This window comes from Halichoerus grypus, chromosome 5 (genome assembly GCF_964656455.1).
Source record: "Halichoerus grypus chromosome 5, mHalGry1.hap1.1, whole genome shotgun sequence".
Taxonomy (NCBI): Eukaryota; Metazoa; Chordata; class Mammalia; order Carnivora; family Phocidae; genus Halichoerus; species Halichoerus grypus.
Genome location: NC_135716.1, coordinates 136,708,229 through 136,724,687, shown reverse-complemented (window position 1 = coordinate 136,724,687; position 16,459 = coordinate 136,708,229). Strand labels below are relative to the sequence as shown.

Sequence of the window (16,459 nt, the reverse complement as noted above, 5' to 3'; positions counted from 1 at the left end):
TCTGGTTCTGAGAACATAAAAATTTAGCATGGCAACCAAATGTGTTGGGCATTCATCGTCAGTCTATTTTAATAATACACCAAGCAGGTGTGATTGCAAAACCCAAATTAAAGACAAAAACAAAAACACACCGCCACATTAAATTAAAAAATGTTTGTAGATCCTAATGTTTATAATGCGAAGTTTCCTTCCTGCCCAGTTTCAGAATCTGAATGCCTCTCATGTAAAAATTGCTGATAAAGCATTCAAATATGAAATTATTATGAAGCATACACATTTTTAAGATAAAATGTGACATGCTATAAATTTCACCTTTGAGGAGAGCTGCAAAGGGAACAGTATTAAGATGCTTTTAATCTTTAGAGAAAGAACGAAAGGAACATTATTTCTCTGCATATATCTAGATTGTTGAGTGGATCTGGTACACTGTCCCCTTAGCTGTAATATATTTGGCTTCATTTCATTTTTGTGTGGAGCTGAAGAATGTGGAAGAGGTGGTAGGAATTGTAATTCAGGCAGACCCCATAGACTTGTTCAGATTTACAATCTGAAGGTTTGCTAAATAATACATTTAAGTGACAATAATTGACTAAATATGGTAACTGCCTATTTGTTAGAGCTGTGGCAGGCCAAGCAATATTTTCAAATCTTCTCAAGGGCGTTCTTTATTTAAAATAGTGTTGCACTACATCAAAAACTAATGATGTATTGTATGGTGACTAACATAACATAATAAAATTAAATTAACTTTAAAAAAATAGTGTTGCATTTAAAGCAGTCATGCAACCAAACTGAATTACGTCAAACATTTAGTGGACCAATAAAGCACTTTAATCTGATAGAACCTATCTCCTCCTAGGTGGTTTGATTCCTTCTTTTTCTAACATATCCTCAATTCTGACGCCTGTAACATCCCTTTGATTGTGGACAGAGCTCTAGGGAGGAAATGTAAAGGAAAGATAATTTATTGCCACAGATTCTAGAAGTCATTGTTCCTTCCTCACCTCTGTCAATACCCACTCCACCCTTAAGCCGATTCTTGGAAGCCTCTTCAGCCTAGTGAGCTAAATGAAGATCATTTCATTTTTTTTCTCTTTATTACACATTTATCTGGTGCATTTATGGACTGTAGAATATAATTTGCCTTTGTTAGAAGTTTCCCTTTGTTTTTATTTGCATAGAGCTGTCTGCATTTACAGGAAATTTTTTTTACATGATGCTTCTGTGAGCTAAGAAGTACAGGAAATTTTAACATACAAAAATAAGACATTAGTGGGGCCCCATTTGTAATACTGATATCTCATTTGGTCTCCAGAGCTTTAAACTTAGAGATATGTTTAGAAATAAGAATATGTGTATATGGCCAGCAGGGCAAAGAACGTGGAACTTGTTTTTTTGTGAAACATAAGAAAACACCAGGTCCTGTTTTTTAAAAGGAAAACTAAGTTTGCTCCCTGTCGTGTTTGACGATAAAATGGCGGGTAAACAGTAAGGTATCCCTCCTTGTAGTGTGAACTGTGTTATGCAAGAAGGAGTAGCAGGAGGGGGAGGGAAGGACAGGAAAGGCTGTTTGTTGGGGGTACTTTGAGTACCAGCTAGAGGGAGTTATCTGTAAGTTGGTAGACACTTGGGAGGCAGGGAAGGATTTTTCTTTTAAGAAAAAAAAAAAAAAATATATATATATATATTTTTTTTTTTTTTTGGTAAAGTATATGTAATGTAGAACTTAGTGTGTCAGCCATTTTTAAGTACACACTTGCAGTGGTATTAATTACACTCACAATATTCTGCAACCATCACCATTATCCATTTCCAGAACTTTTTTCTCATCCCATCTGAAACTCCGTACCCACTAAACAATAACTTGCCATTTCTCCCCCACCCTCCACCCCCTGGCAACCTCTGTTCTACTTTCTGCCCATGAATTTGCCTCTTCTGTGTACCTCATTTAAATGGAATCATACAAATACTTGTCCTTATGTGTCTGCCTTATTTTACCTAGTATAATGTTTTCAAGGTTCATCCATATTGTAGCATGTATCACAATTTCATTCCTTTTTAAGGCGGAATAATATTCCACTGTGTGTATATACCATATTTTGTTTATGCATTCATCTCTTGATGGACCTCTGGCTATTATGAATAATTCTGCCATGAACATGGGTGTACAAGTTACCTGTTTGAGTCCCTGCTTTCTTTTGTGTCTATAGCTAGAATTGGAATTTCTGGATCTTATAGTACAGGGAAAGTTTTTGCGCAGAGGAGAGACACAGAACTATGCTTTAAAAAGATGAACTAGTGCTCGGCGCCCGGCGACGGAGGCCCAGGGAGGCGGGCCGGGTCCCAGCGGCGTGGCCCCGCGAGCCTCAGCGGGTCTGGGGGCGGCGGTGCTCCCTGTCTGAGGGGCTCCAGCCCGACAGCAGTGGTGGCGCCCACGGCCCCTGAGCAAACGGAGGACCAGGCCGGGAGGCGGCAGCGCGGCCGAGCCCGGAGTAAGGCAAAAGAATGAAAGAAGTAGATAATCTCAAAAGTATAAAAGAAGAATGGGTTTGTGAAACAGGATCTGACAACCAACCTCTTAGTGATGATCGTCAAAGAAATTGTGAATATTTTGTTGACAGCCTTTTTGAGGAAGCTGAGAAGGTTGGTGCCAAATGCATGTCTCCCACTGAACAGAAGAAACAGGTCAATGTAAGTATAAAATTATGGAAAAATGGATTCACAGTCAATGATGATTTCAGAAGTTACTCTGATGGTGCAAGTCAGCAGTTTCTGAACTCCATCAAAAAAGGGGAATTACCTTTGGAATTACAGGGAATTTTTGATAAAGAGGAGGTGGATGTTAAAGTTGAAGACAAAAAAAATGAAGTATGTATGTCAACGAAGCCTGTGTTCCAGCCCTTCTCAGGACAGGGTCACAGACTGGGAAGTGCCACACCAAAAATTGTTTCTAAGGCAAAGAGTATTGAAGTTGGGAATAAAAATAATTTGTCAGTTGTTCAACTAAACAATCTGGAACCCACCACTAATGTACAGATCTGGTTAGCCGCTGGAAAAAGGATTGTCCAGAAATTTAACATTTCTCATAGAGAGAGACAGCGAGAGAGGGAACACAAGCAGGGGGAGTGGAGGAGGGAGAAGCAGGCTTCCCGCTGAGCAGGGAGCTCAATGTGGGGCTCCATCCCAGGACCCTGGGACCATGACCTGAGCCGAAGGCAGACGCTTAAGGACTGAGCCACCCAGGCGCCCCAAGAAGCATATATTTAAATGGTGCCTTAGAATGTTCTTCTGTGACCCAAATTCCTTTTAAATGGGAGGAAGTCAAACTAAACAGGTGGGAAATGGAAGAGGGGATTTGTTATTCCAATCTAAGGTTGTTTCTTTTTAGGGAAATAAAATATTTTAATCTCAAAAAAAAAAAAAAAAATGAACCAGGTGGGCCTGAGTTGGAGGGATAGATTCAGCCAGGATAGAATAAGGGAGGTACAGGTGGGAAAGAGAAAGGGGAGATTGAGTCAGGAGCTGTTGCAGTGCTCCAGACATTGTCAAGGGAAGGAGGATAATAGAGTAATACCTCCTCAATATCAGGTTGAGGATTAATATTCCCGAGGGTGATTCACAGGAGAGAGTCTTCGCTGGAAGGAGAGGCTTTGATCAGCTGTTACTCTTCTTGGGCTGAAGAGAAAGAAGGTACCATGGACTTCCTTGCTTCTTTCTCTTGACTTTCTTGTTCTTACTCCTGATATAATCCCCTTTTTCTTGGGCCATTACTGACTGCAGATCTCACCCTAAAGAATGGTAGAATAAGGGATGACTTGGGTGGTGCAGGTTAATATTCATTCACCAGTCTCCCTCTGCATACCAAATACATATAAGATCTGAGTACAAGTTAGTATAATTGATGTGCAAGTATGTGCAAGTATAATTTCCAGATAACTTCATCACCACTCTGGCTGATTAAATTGCCATCCTTAATTAAGCCCCTCCTATTGAAATTATGGAACTGCTCAACCATAGACTTTCACTCTTCTCAGAACCCAGAAACTGCTAGAAGGGAGAGATGTTACTGTTCTCGCTGTATTGAGTTAGCTATTAATGGCCAACTGTGATTCCTAATTTGCCACATGACCTTGCCCTGTCATCTATCCCAGTGCCTCCCATACCACCTTTCCATAAACACTTGTTATTACTGCTTTTGGATGAATGCAAGAATGGACGAACAGGCAGCATCATAACTTTGGACCTCAGCTGCGTCATCTATACAACAGTCCTAGGGAGCAACTATGAGAATGAATCGAACATGCCATGGGTTTTAGAAAGCACTCTGCGGCTCAGTGATAATCATTAATAATGATTTCACACCGTCAGCAGGTCCCTCTGGTCTACAGAGGAGCCTAGTTATTAGCACCTACCCTGGTCATCACCACTTCCTGAGGGAGGCAAGGCATAGCAAATGTATTAGTCTAACAAACATTGTTCTGAGATGGACAAATGAGAGCCAAGAGGTGACTGAAATGAACTGGCTGCTTCCTGGGAGATGGTTGGCAGCCGAGGGGCTGATGATAAGGCAGGCAAGCTTTCAGTGACTTGTAGGATGGCAGAGGTAACAGTCCCAGAAAAGCTTCCCCAGGGAATCCAGGTATCATCAGACACATTTTCCACCGTAAGTCATTTCTTCAAGCATGTTTATCTTGGGTGGGGCAAAAAGAAATAACAAATGGAAATGTTTAAAACATTCCTGTCCCTTTCTTCTCTCAGAAGGGAGAATGGAATGAGGGCACAAGCTCCTCATTTTATAAATCTTTCGATGCAGTAGTCAGGTTTTCTCCAAGTATGTTCAAGGAACTGATGGGACTTCTTCCTTCTTTTCCAACTTGGGTCATGTTGAAACAAATATAAATTACGTTTTAGGGAAGATTTAGGAGCTGTGCTGATAACGTCTGTGAGAGGTACGGGAAGGTGAGTTAAGAACACAGCAAAGTACCACCTGTGGGTGGTTCTGATTGGTTTAATCAGTAATAACCCCCAGCATCTTCTGCCTTAGGCCCAGCAGGTAACCCAGGTACTCCTGCACATGGGTAGGTATGTCCTGCTTGGAGGAGACCACCATATCAAAATCCAGGCTTGACTGGAAAGATAGGTTTATGAGATGCATTTTGTAAAACTCTTCATATAAAGTTTGCCCTTTTTACTTTTTTAAAAAAATTTTGATTTACAAAAAGCCTTCTCTTTGGGTAGAATTCCTTTAACAAGCTAAACTTGTATTTCACCCCCCCCCCAATGTGGTTTGAAAGTATGATTGAATTGGATAAAAATGTGGGTTTTCTAACAATTTTTCAGTGAAAATTATGAACCTGGTCTGGAAAGACTGTTTCAAATACTCTGTTTTCTTGCCAGAGACGTAGAGCTCCCCCAGACCACACACTATTTTAAAACTACAAAGTCCCAAAAAACTCTCTGAAGGAATGGCTTTGTGAAGGAATGGCTTTGTTCTTCAATGCTGATTCTACTTCAATAATTATATTATTCAACAGTAACATTCTAATTCGTAATAAAATAATAATAACCCAAGCTGTAGATGTTCATTAAAGAACACCTTTTCTGTTTCAATACTATTTCTTTGTCCATCTGCCTGTTGTTTTGGTGTTTCTGTGCAATAGCTCTGGATTTATCGATGTTCAAGTGTGCGTTCTGGATTTCTTCTCTTAGATTGGTCGCTTGGTCATTGGGCAGAATGGAATCCTCTCTACCCCTGCTGTATCCTGCATCATTAGAAAGATCAAAGCCATTGGTGGGATCATTTTGACAGCCAGCCACAACCCAGGAGGACCCAATGGAGATTTTGGAATCAAATTTAATATTTCCAATGGAGGTGAGTTTGCTGTCATTTTGAGGATAGTCAATTTCTGTTCATTAGGATAAACTAATCACCGAGGCCTTGGAGGGCCAGGGTTCTGGTTCTGATCCTTAGCAAGGGAATTATTTGTTTCCTTTTGGTGACAGTGGAATGCTTCTCATTCTGCTGAACCTGCATATGAGAAGCCATGCACGAAGGATCCTTAACATATTTTCTTCTAGAAAATTTTGATACTTTGCTTCCTAAATGATGGAGTGGCACATGTGCTCGTGAAGAGGAATGGATGAGTTCTGTGTTCTTTGTATTTTCATGTCAGTCCCACGAAATGACCCACGGTTCGCTGTTTGATTTCCAGGTCCTGCTCCAGAAGCAATAACTGATAAAATCTTCCAAATCAGCAAGACGATTGAAGAATACGCAATTTGCCCTGACCTGAAAGTAGACCTTGGAGTTCTGGGAAAGCAGCAGTTTGACCTGGAAAACAAGTTCAAACCATTCACTGGCACGTTGACTCCCCTCCCCCACTGCCCACTCTAGTTCCAACTTGAACAGTTTGCCTTTCAAGGTTTTAATACAATGGGTCTTCAGTTTTGGAAAGTTGTGGTCAATAAGCTTTGCATGCCTTAATTAGCAGGTCTGGAGTTGGGTCTGGGAGTCCAGAGACCTGGGCTCTCAGGGCCCTGTCAGGAGTCAGCCCTGTGACTTTGGGTAAATCATTTCCAACTTTCTAGGCCTTGGCTTCCATACTTATAAAATGAATAGCCTTGACTAGAAGACCTGTAAGATTACATTCATAGCTAAATTTTATTGAGCTTTTATTGTACGCCCAACTCTTAACATGCATTATCCCACTTTATTCTTACAGAGCCCTGTGAGGGCAGCACATCTGTATTCAGTTTTTCCAGATGAGGAAACAAAGGTTGAGAGAGCTTACATGACAAGCTCAAGATCGCATAGTCAGTGAGTGGGAAACCAGATTCAGACCCAGGTGTGAATGATTTCAAAGCCTGGGCTTTGATTCTTTATTTTTCCTGCCCTAATATTCAGTACAATCAAAGTCAGCCATTTTGGGGGCTAAACTGAAACTCCCTGCATAGGCAGCTGTGGTAGACATTTTGTGGTTGAATGCCAGGGTATTATCAGTAATTGGTGGAGGAAATGTTTCTAACTTCGTTCATATTAACACAACAATGATGAGATGGTTAGTAAGGCAATTTGTGTTTTGACCGTTCTAATGGGTACTCTTTCCTCTGGATTGCAATTTGATGGAATGCATTTTTTGTTTGAACCTACCCATCGAGAGCTGGCAGTTGCATCCTAACAAAGATAAACTGGCGCCTTGGTACATCTTGAAGACAAATTTTAGGGTTTAGGAAACACCAGTAGAGAGTTTCTTAAACTCTTAACGTTTTGAAAATGTTCTGACCCCTGCACGTCCAACAAGAACAATACTAAGTTCTTATATTTGTTTTATTCCTTCAGTGGTGCATGCGAAAAGTGGTTTATAAAAAATTTCCCCCCCTGCTTTTTACCATTAAGTCCCGTGGCAGTGGGCATAGAAAAAGGAAAGAAAAGTGGCATTCCATTTTCTGTTGCTTGTGACACCAAAATATGTTTCTTATGGTGATAGGCAAGGAGTGAGCGTGGCAGCGAGGCAGAATTTACAGTCAGGCAAGTCTGTGTCAAAAACCCCACGTGTGCCCAGCCCGGCTGTGTGGGCAAGTGACTGCACCTTGCAGAATCTAAGCTTTCTTGTCAATGAAATAGGACTCATAACATTTACCTATCAGGAATATTGTTAGAATTGAGTAAGAGATCATGTAACAGCCCAGGCATATTGGAGCTGCTCGATAATTATCCCTTTAAAGTAGCTATTGTGGGTTTACAGCAATATAATCATTTTAGAAGATAATATTTCTTAAAAAAATTTTTTTTGAGGGGGGTGGGAGGGGCAGAAGGAGAGAGAGAGAGAGAATCCTAAGCAGGCTCCACACCCAGCACAGAGCCCGACATGGGGCTCGATCTCACGATCCTTGATATCATGACCTGAGCCAAAATCAAGAGTCGGATGCTTAACTGACTGAGCCACCCAGGCGCCCCAAGGATAATATTTCTTAATGTGTTTAGTGCACCCATCTTTTAATGTTGCTTGTTCTCACAGTGGAAATTGTGGATTCAGTGGAAGCTTATGCTACAATGCTGAGGAACATCTTTGATTTCAATGCACTGAAAGAACTGCTTTCTGGTCCAAACCGACTAAAGATCCGTATAGATGCCATGCATGGAGGTATGGAGCCATTTTTCTTCCCTTCCTTTCTCTCAGAGATATGAAGCTGCTCTGTATCTTGTGTATCATGATGCTTTAATAAGCCTTTTCTCAAGACTCTCTGCTTCACCGTTTTTAAATAGTGATTTTGCAACCGTATCAGAGCACTATTCACATAGATAAAAATCTAATTGAGTACAACAAAAATGGTAGAGACATGCCTCATGGTAAGGTAGTGAGAAGGTCAGAGTTTTCACACTAAGCATCAGGTTTTGAGTACACGCAACTGTTTTTGTGGATGCTTCCTCCCCCTCAGGAGATACCTTACATTCTTCCTAAACACCCCTATCTATTCCAAGGGGGTGAGTGTCATTTGCTGGATGAGGTAAACATGCTCCTGAGTCCCATACCCCACTCAGCTGCCCCCACACGTGCCTTTTCTTAGAGCAGAGCTTACAAGAGCAAGCTGAGGATTAAATTCAGGAACAACAGTTGGGTATCTCTCCCTCTTCTTCCTCTGTGGGTGTGTGGCCAGGTCAGCAGAGACAGCAGCCGTCCTTGTGGACTAGAACCATGAGGCTTTGTCACATGGAGGAATATGGGAATTCCCAAGCACTGAGGTTGTTTATTTGTTTTGTAATAAATTTAGAATTTTAGAATATTTGAGCAGGAGGGATTCTCCCTGGTTTTGGAATCCAGCTGCCTGCCTGGTTGGGATTGAACCCTTTCGATGGTGCCATTAGGGCCTCCTGTTACACTGCAAAACCACAGTTAGAAAACCTTCTTCTGGTGGGCTGAAATCTTCTATCCCTGAACCTCACCTTTGAGTCCTAAGTTGCTTCTGGAGTCTCACACAATGAGTCTACTTCCTTACTTAGATAATAGCTATTTTGTCATTTCAAACCATTCAACAGGCACGTATTGAGTACCTAGTACATGTGTGCATGGGGGGTAGGCAGGGACTTAGTCAGGGACTTGTGATGCTTGGGGAGATGGGATGGGTGGAAAACTACAACAAAATGAGGGTTAGATAGAATTTCAAGTTTTCTCTTTGGGGTGTGGAAGAAGGCATAGCTTGACTAGCAGTATCAAAAAAGGTTTCCTGGAAGAACTTGGCAACCAACTCAGCTTTTATGAAAGAAAGATCTAGGACGGTCATTTCCAGCTGAGGCAATGGCTGGAGCAAAGCCATGAAGGCTTAAGAGATGTTATGTTAGGGAAATGAGGAGAATGGCTTAAGAATGGGCTTTAAATGTTAACTAACTAGATTTTAAGTAAAAACTAGAAATACAAAATAAAAAGAATGGGTTTGTGATGAGGTGTGGGGTAGGGGAAGCTGGTCATGAAGTAGACTTCGTTCTCCAGGCCTTTCGGGGGTTCCTCTAATGCCTCAGTTTCTGTATCCGTCACAGCCCTGGGTGCCTTGACCTTATTGTGTGGTGTGTCCATAGCCTCCTTAACATGTGACCCCTAACTGGAGAAGCATCTTCTACCCTGTTCCGACCTCTGTGGCCTACATTGGTGTCTGTACCTTCCTTGATGAAAACACATTCTCAGCATTTTAGAGATGAATGTTCTTGGAAGTTGTACAAAATGTCACCATAAAAGTATGTGACTGGTTTTTCCTCTTGTTGGTAGTTCTTTTTGTTTGTTTGTATTTTTAGCTGGATATGGGCTCTGAATCCCAGTTCCCACTCCCACTCCTACTAGATATGTAAATTTGGACAAATGGCTTCATCTCAGACCGGTTTTCTTATCTATAAAGTAGAAGTGGTAGTCATAATGCAAATATTTATAACATATGTGCCAGGTACTGTCCTCAGGGCTTCCTCTCTATTGTTGAATCCTCACACCAACCCTATTAGGTAGCTACTATTATTATCCTCATTTTGCGGATAGGGTAGCTGGAGGCACAGAGAGATTAAATAATTTTCCAGAGTTGTACAGCCCATGATTAACCGAGCTGGGATTTGAACCCAGACACTCTGATTCCAGAGTCCAAGCTCTTTAAGCACTAAGCTCTTACCACATTGTGAGCTCTTTTTGGTTTTGAAGGAGTGAGAAAATGGTTGCAAAGCACCTGGCAAGGTGTGTAGTAGGGCCTTCATAGAAGCTAATTCCCCTCCCTTCCCCCATTCTCCTTCATCAACTAGCCCCACCTTTTCCAACCGAACCCCTCATTATTCCTTTTGGCAAAACCTTCCGTCCCAGTCAGACTTACCTCTCCGCTGGCCCCTGAATATAGGCTTCCCGTTCTCACTGTCATTCATGCCATTCTCCTTAGAATGCCTCTTCCTTCTGCCCCGTTCCTGACAAGCTTTCATAAGTCATAGTTTCCGATTCTCATTTCACATTTTATGTAGTCGTGGGACCGTATGTGAAGAAGATCCTCTGCGAAGAACTGGGTGCCCCTGCAAACTCAGCAGTTAACTGTGTTCCTCTGGAGGACTTCGGAGGCCACCACCCTGACCCCAACCTCACCTACGCCGCTGACCTGGTGGAGACCATGAAAACAGGAGAGCACGACTTCGGGGCTGCCTTTGATGGAGACGGGGTGGGTACAAGTGCGTTTAAGTGAACTCTGATGCAGGCCAGGCATGGTCCTACAAAGCGGGGAGAAGCAGGCTGCTTCTGTCAGGCCCCGTGGGCTTCGTGAGTGAGTGACCGTCGAGGAGTCCTCAGTGCACATGGGGTCAGGGCTAAATCATTAGAAGACCCTCTTGAACAGAAATGAGTCCATGAAATGTCACCCATGTGTTTAGTTTTAGACATTCGTGTTTTCTAAGAGTGGCAGGGTGATCAGGGCTCAGTTATGATATAATGACTAGTGCTTTGTGAGCTGGTCAGGTTCTAGAAATCCATCCTAGGTTTATTCAACCCCTGGAAAAGGTTTTGGCCTTACAATATACCTGTTTGTTCATTCACATTAGCTGAAAGATAAAACTATAATGAGAGAATTAACCTTTTATTCCTTCTCTATAATTAGTATCTTTAATAAGCAGTCTGTTTTATTTATATTGGTGACTGTACAACAGACAAGGAAGAGATGTATTTTAGTTAGGTTTGTATCCTTGGTACTACACATGTTTTCCTTAGCCAAAAATATATTTTTATTGCTCTTGTTATTTAAATTCAGCCAGAATCCATTATTTCCTAAAAAAATGAATTTACCCATATCAAAATTTTGGAAAATTAAAAGGGTCCCTAAAGACATTATTTTGCAATGCTCCTTTCTGAAGCAGTGCATGATGGGAGTTTTCCCTCCATCCTCTGAGTTACTGGAGCACTTCCTTATGCCAGGCACCAAGGAAGCAGTGAGGGTGGCCGCGTTGTTTTGCTGGGTCCTGCATCAAATGGAGGGGCCGTGATTTAGGAGCCCTTTCTTGAAGAAATCTGCTTTCCTCGAAAGATGCCTGGTAGACCCACCAAACTATGTGAACAGCCAACATTTCCTTTCTTATTTCGATCTCTTCTCTCCTTTGGGAGAGAGGTGATTGATTCCAGCGTTTGGAAAAGGTCTGGGAGGTTAGAGTCAGCTGGCCTCTGGAGGGAGAACAGAGTTTTTGGTTCAGAAGGAGTTTGTGCTTGCACTCTAATTGAGAACAGTTTTAGTTTGTTGGCACGGGGGTGCGGTCGGTGTAGCGGTGTCCTGTGCGGATCCATTAGAAACGAAGTCCAGTGTTTAGAACCCAGTATGGATACAGGTATCAGTTTTATAATTTAAAATTTAATTTAAAATTTATAATTTAAAATTTTATCCCCCCATGTAAGATCGTTTTTTGGGTTTTTTGGTTTTTTTTTCAGCAGTTTGATTAAAAGCTCTTCCTTTGACTCCCCCCTTCTCTCAAAGGATCGAAACATGATTCTGGGCAAGCATGGGTTCTTTGTGAACCCTTCAGACTCCGTGGCTGTCATTGCTGCCAACATCTTCAGCATTCCGTATTTCCAGCAAACCGGGGTCCGAGGCTTTGCCCGCAGCATGCCCACGAGTGGGGCCCTGGACCGGTACGTCTCCATTCCCTTGGCCCTCACCAGGCTCTTCTCCCCTTGCAGCTAGGACATCTGAGGCGTAATATGTGCTTTTTATTTTATTAAGCATTTTTTATTGAAGTACAATTAATATACAGTGTTTTATTAGTTTCAGGCACACAACATTGATTCGGCAATTCTGTGTATTACTCAGTGCTCACCACAATAAGTGGAGTCCCCATCCGTCACCATACAGTGTTATTGCAATATTACCGAATGTGGTCCCTACACTGTGCTTTTCATCTCTGAGACGTGTGCCTCTTAATCCCCATCACCTGTTTCACCATCCCCTCATCCACCTCCCCTCTGGCAACCACCAGCTTGTTCTCTGTATGTAAGGGTAGGTTTGTTGGTTTTTTTGTTTTTTCTGTTCCACATATAAGTGTTTATTTTATGAAGGAATGAGTGGGTTTTTTCTGGATTAGATGTTCCCTCTCTGTGCTTCCTTACAACCCTGTGCTTCTTCCATTCCAGCACTTACCACATTGTTCTGATAGCTTGTTTGCTTACCTGTCTGCCCTGCTAGACTATAAACTTCTACAGAGAAAAGACTGTCTTATTCACTAAAGTATATACCATGGTAGGCCTGGCACATAGTAGGACACACACACATACACACACACACCCCTTTAAAAAAGGAATGACTGAATGTTACTGAAGAAATGAATGGATGGCAGCCCCACAGTACTGACGACATCACTCTGGAGAACCATCCCTGTCCTTTAGCAGGTGTGCACAGAGTTTGAGTGAAAGAGCAGTTTGAAGGAAGATCAGTATGTCAAAGAACGTCCAAGTCCATCCCTCGCTGGGTGCCCATCCATACACAAACACAGTAAATGTTCATTTATCCAAAATCCAAATAAACAGAAAGCTCAAATAGTTAAGGAAAATTATATTCAGTTTTTATGAGAAAGGACCCAGTGACAATAAACACTTGGTATCTCAGATTTGCTTATTTGTTTATTTATTTATTATATATCCCCTCATTTACAAAGGCTTTAAGGTGGCTTGTGTGACCACATCTGAAACAATTAAAAAATATAAGTAATACATAGTAAATGAGGACTAGGGAGAATGTTAATTAGAACATATTAGGTGCCCAGTAAATGTTTGCTGAATGAATGGATAAGGAATGAGTGAATAAATAAAAGGTCAAGGTCAGAGAAGAAAGCAGAATGGATATATCTAGGTTCTCTAGTAATAACTGATGTTGATTGAACATTGCCTTGTGCTAGACATGAAGTACTCTATGTTTTAAACCATTTAATTCTCAAACCAACCTCATGAGGTCAGTGCTATCTGTAACCCCACTTTACAGGTGGGAAAACAAAAGGACAAAGAAGTAATGTAATTTCCCCAAGGTCACCCAGCTAGTAAATGGCTGAATCAGAATTTGAACCCAGAACCATTGCTCCTAATTGGGCCCAACTGGGCCATGTAGTAGTTTCCTACCGTGGGGGAGAGAAGGGGGAGAGGTATGCGTTAACTCAATTAGTGCTAACTTCCCTTCAGCTAAGAAGAAGTTAATATTCATAGAATATTATGAAGATAATATTCATAGAATGGTTTATAGTCTTAATTGATCCTCACAGCAATCCTTATCCTAAAGAAGAGGAACCCAAAGGTCAGAGAGGTTAGCCATCTTATTGAGGACCTCACAACTAAATCAGAGCTAGAATTAGAACCTGATGCTTCTGCCGCCACGCCCTGCAGCTGAAACCCTGTGAGCTGGTTTTGGCCAGGCTGTTGTAATTAGACCTAGCAGGTCCTGAAATAACTTCCGTGTCATCCAAGAGCAGTTTAATTCTAGTTTTTGGAAAAATTGATAATCCACATATAGAATCACAATAGAAATAACTCATTACCCAGGTAAAAGTTTATTGTACTTTCAGCTTTCAAGCTTATAGATTTAATTTTCTTCAGATGTTAGAATCTAAATGTGACATTGCTTTGCAGTAAGGCGAGCATTCTGGAAGGCAGAACTTACTAAAACAGTGAGTGAAATGTAGATTAGTCTTCCTTTTCAGAGGGAAAGTGATCTTAAAAAAAAAGTCATTTAAAGGTTCTAGTCTACAGATATATAGGAAGGAGTAAAAGATGTGTTGGAGGGGACAGGGGACCAAGGAGCCGTGTGGGGAAGTTGGTACAAATGGGAGACCCCCTGGACACTGTCCTTTCTGGGCCTTCTGGTGAAATGAAAGGAGCATTGACTGAGCAGCTGAATAGCAGGCCATTGGTCATCCTGGCTCTGGGACCTGAGGCTGGTCACATAACATCCTAGACCCTGTTTCCTTTTCTGTAAAATGGTGGCCTCCTAGACCCAATATTCTATGATTCTGTGATGTGAAGAGCATCAAAACACATTCTTTTGTTCTTGATGGAATGCTGATAGATGCAGTCTATATCCAAAACACATTGGGTTTAAATAGCCTCAAAAATAGCCTTGCACATTTTGCTACTGTTGTTCCTTCTAAGATATTAAACTCAGTGACCTGAATTAATTCTTCCTTCTTCCTCTTTTACCCCGTCTTCTGACTCCACGTATAATAGCCCATTGTGCACAAGTTTTCTCCTACGATTTTCCACCCATCTTAGAATTATGTGTACCTCTGAGCAGTGCTAAATGGGACCCTTGATTACAATAACGGTTGCTAGTTTCCCTCCCTCACGTGGCTAAGCTAACAGTCCTGCTGTGATGTAACTTTGATTTCATGCCTTTGAAGGGTGGCTCATGCTACAAAGATTGCTTTGTATGAGACCCCAACTGGCTGGAAGTTTTTCGGGAATTTGATGGATGCAAGCAGACTGTCCCTTTGTGGGGAGGAGAGCTTCGGGACTGGTAAGTGCGTGGCCCCCGTGCTACCGTTTCCTTTCCTGTAAACACGACTTGCGGAACGCTCGGACTGCTAAGGCAGGACTGAAATAGCACCGGTGGCCGATGTGTCCTAAATCAAGATGCAGTTTATTTATAACAACCCTGATGAAGTGTACACATTTGAAAAGCCGTGAGCGTGCTTAGCCAAAGAGGGCTAATTTTACTTCCAGAGGATCACATCCACAGAGACAGGAAGTTTGGGAGCCCCCTCGGGCGGCACGGTCACTGAGTCTGTAGAGATTAAACAGAGTGATAAACATGTGTTTCTTCCCTCCGTGGCCAAGGAAACTTTTATAAATGTTTTCCTTTCTGGGAAGAAATATGGTGGAGCGAGTCAGTTTTTCGTTTTTATTTAAAAGGAGGTTGCAGCACAGCATTAAATCTTTCTCTTTAACAGGCCCAAGTTTGCTGTAGCAACAAGTTATCATTCATTAAGGTTAAATGAAAGGAGGCCATTAGGGTGGAGGGAAGTTGCTAGGTGATCAAGAAATTAAAAATATGTCCTTGGGGCACCTGGGTAGCTCAGTCGTTGGGCATCTGCCTTCGGCTCAGGTTATGATCCTAGGGTCTAGAGATTGAGCCCTGCATCGGCCTCCCTGCTCAATGGGGAGTCTGCTTTTGCCTCTCCCACTCCCCCTGCTTGTGCCCTCTCTCTCCCTCTCAAATAAATAAATAAATAAATAAATAAATAAATAAATAAATAAATAAAATCTTTAAAAAAATATGTCCTTGTCCGTGAGGATGTCTGCATAAATTGTTAGTATGATGAGGGAGGGGAACGTAGTAGGCTGGGGGACCTTAGACCCTACTTTCTGTGCTCTCCCCCCTCCTCTCTGCCCATCCAAATGCTGACCTGAAGTCCTACTTCCATGACCTTCCCTACTGGCTCACCCTACCGACGTCAGTGTCTCACCTTTCTAAACCTCCATTCAGGCATGTGGCCCTTTTCCATGTGTTGGTCTCCAGCCAGGTTGCAAGGTACTTCACCGGCTGAATTTCTTCTCCTCTTAGTCTTTTTATCCAGTATTTTGAAGTAAAAGGACTGATCTTGGTCCTTCAGTACGAAAGCAAAGCAAAGATCGAAATCTAGCCTTCTATAAGCCTTGTAACTGAGTTGCAATTCATACCTGGTTAAAGAGAATAGAATGCTGATTTTATTTCATTTCCTACAAGTCCAGGGGTAGGGTGGGTAGAATGAGCTGGTAAATTTGAGACACCTGTATACAAAGTTCTCAGAAATGTAATGTCCTTGAGGGAGTGGTAATGTTCCTTGGGAATGAATTGACTTGATAGAATTGGAGGGTATAAGAAAGATGGATGCATCTTGGGATTGAACAGTGTCCACAAAGAAAACTTGATGGTTTCCCAACGTTCTGTGTCTTCGGTCAGAGAATACAAGGCTTAGCCCTATCCTACTTCATAAAATATGGAT

At 41.9% G+C, this 16,459-nt stretch overlaps 1 protein-coding gene and 1 pseudogene across 1 annotated transcript in view; both read left to right on the top strand.

Moving 5' to 3' along the window:
• PGM1 (phosphoglucomutase 1) overlaps positions 1–16,459 on the top strand; it is a 62,045-nt gene that overhangs the window by 28,114 nt on the left and 17,472 nt on the right. The window contains exons 2-7 of the mRNA XM_036070441.2: positions 5,710–5,872; positions 6,213–6,359; positions 8,019–8,144; positions 10,487–10,677; positions 11,974–12,128; positions 14,876–14,991. Coding sequence (XP_035926334.1) covers positions 5,710–5,872; positions 6,213–6,359; positions 8,019–8,144; positions 10,487–10,677; positions 11,974–12,128; positions 14,876–14,991 — 898 coding nt within the window. The remainder of the gene's footprint in view (positions 1–5,709; positions 5,873–6,212; positions 6,360–8,018; positions 8,145–10,486; positions 10,678–11,973; positions 12,129–14,875; positions 14,992–16,459) is intronic.
• LOC144381922 (UBX domain-containing protein 2A pseudogene) lies at positions 1,678–3,616 on the top strand (annotated as a pseudogene).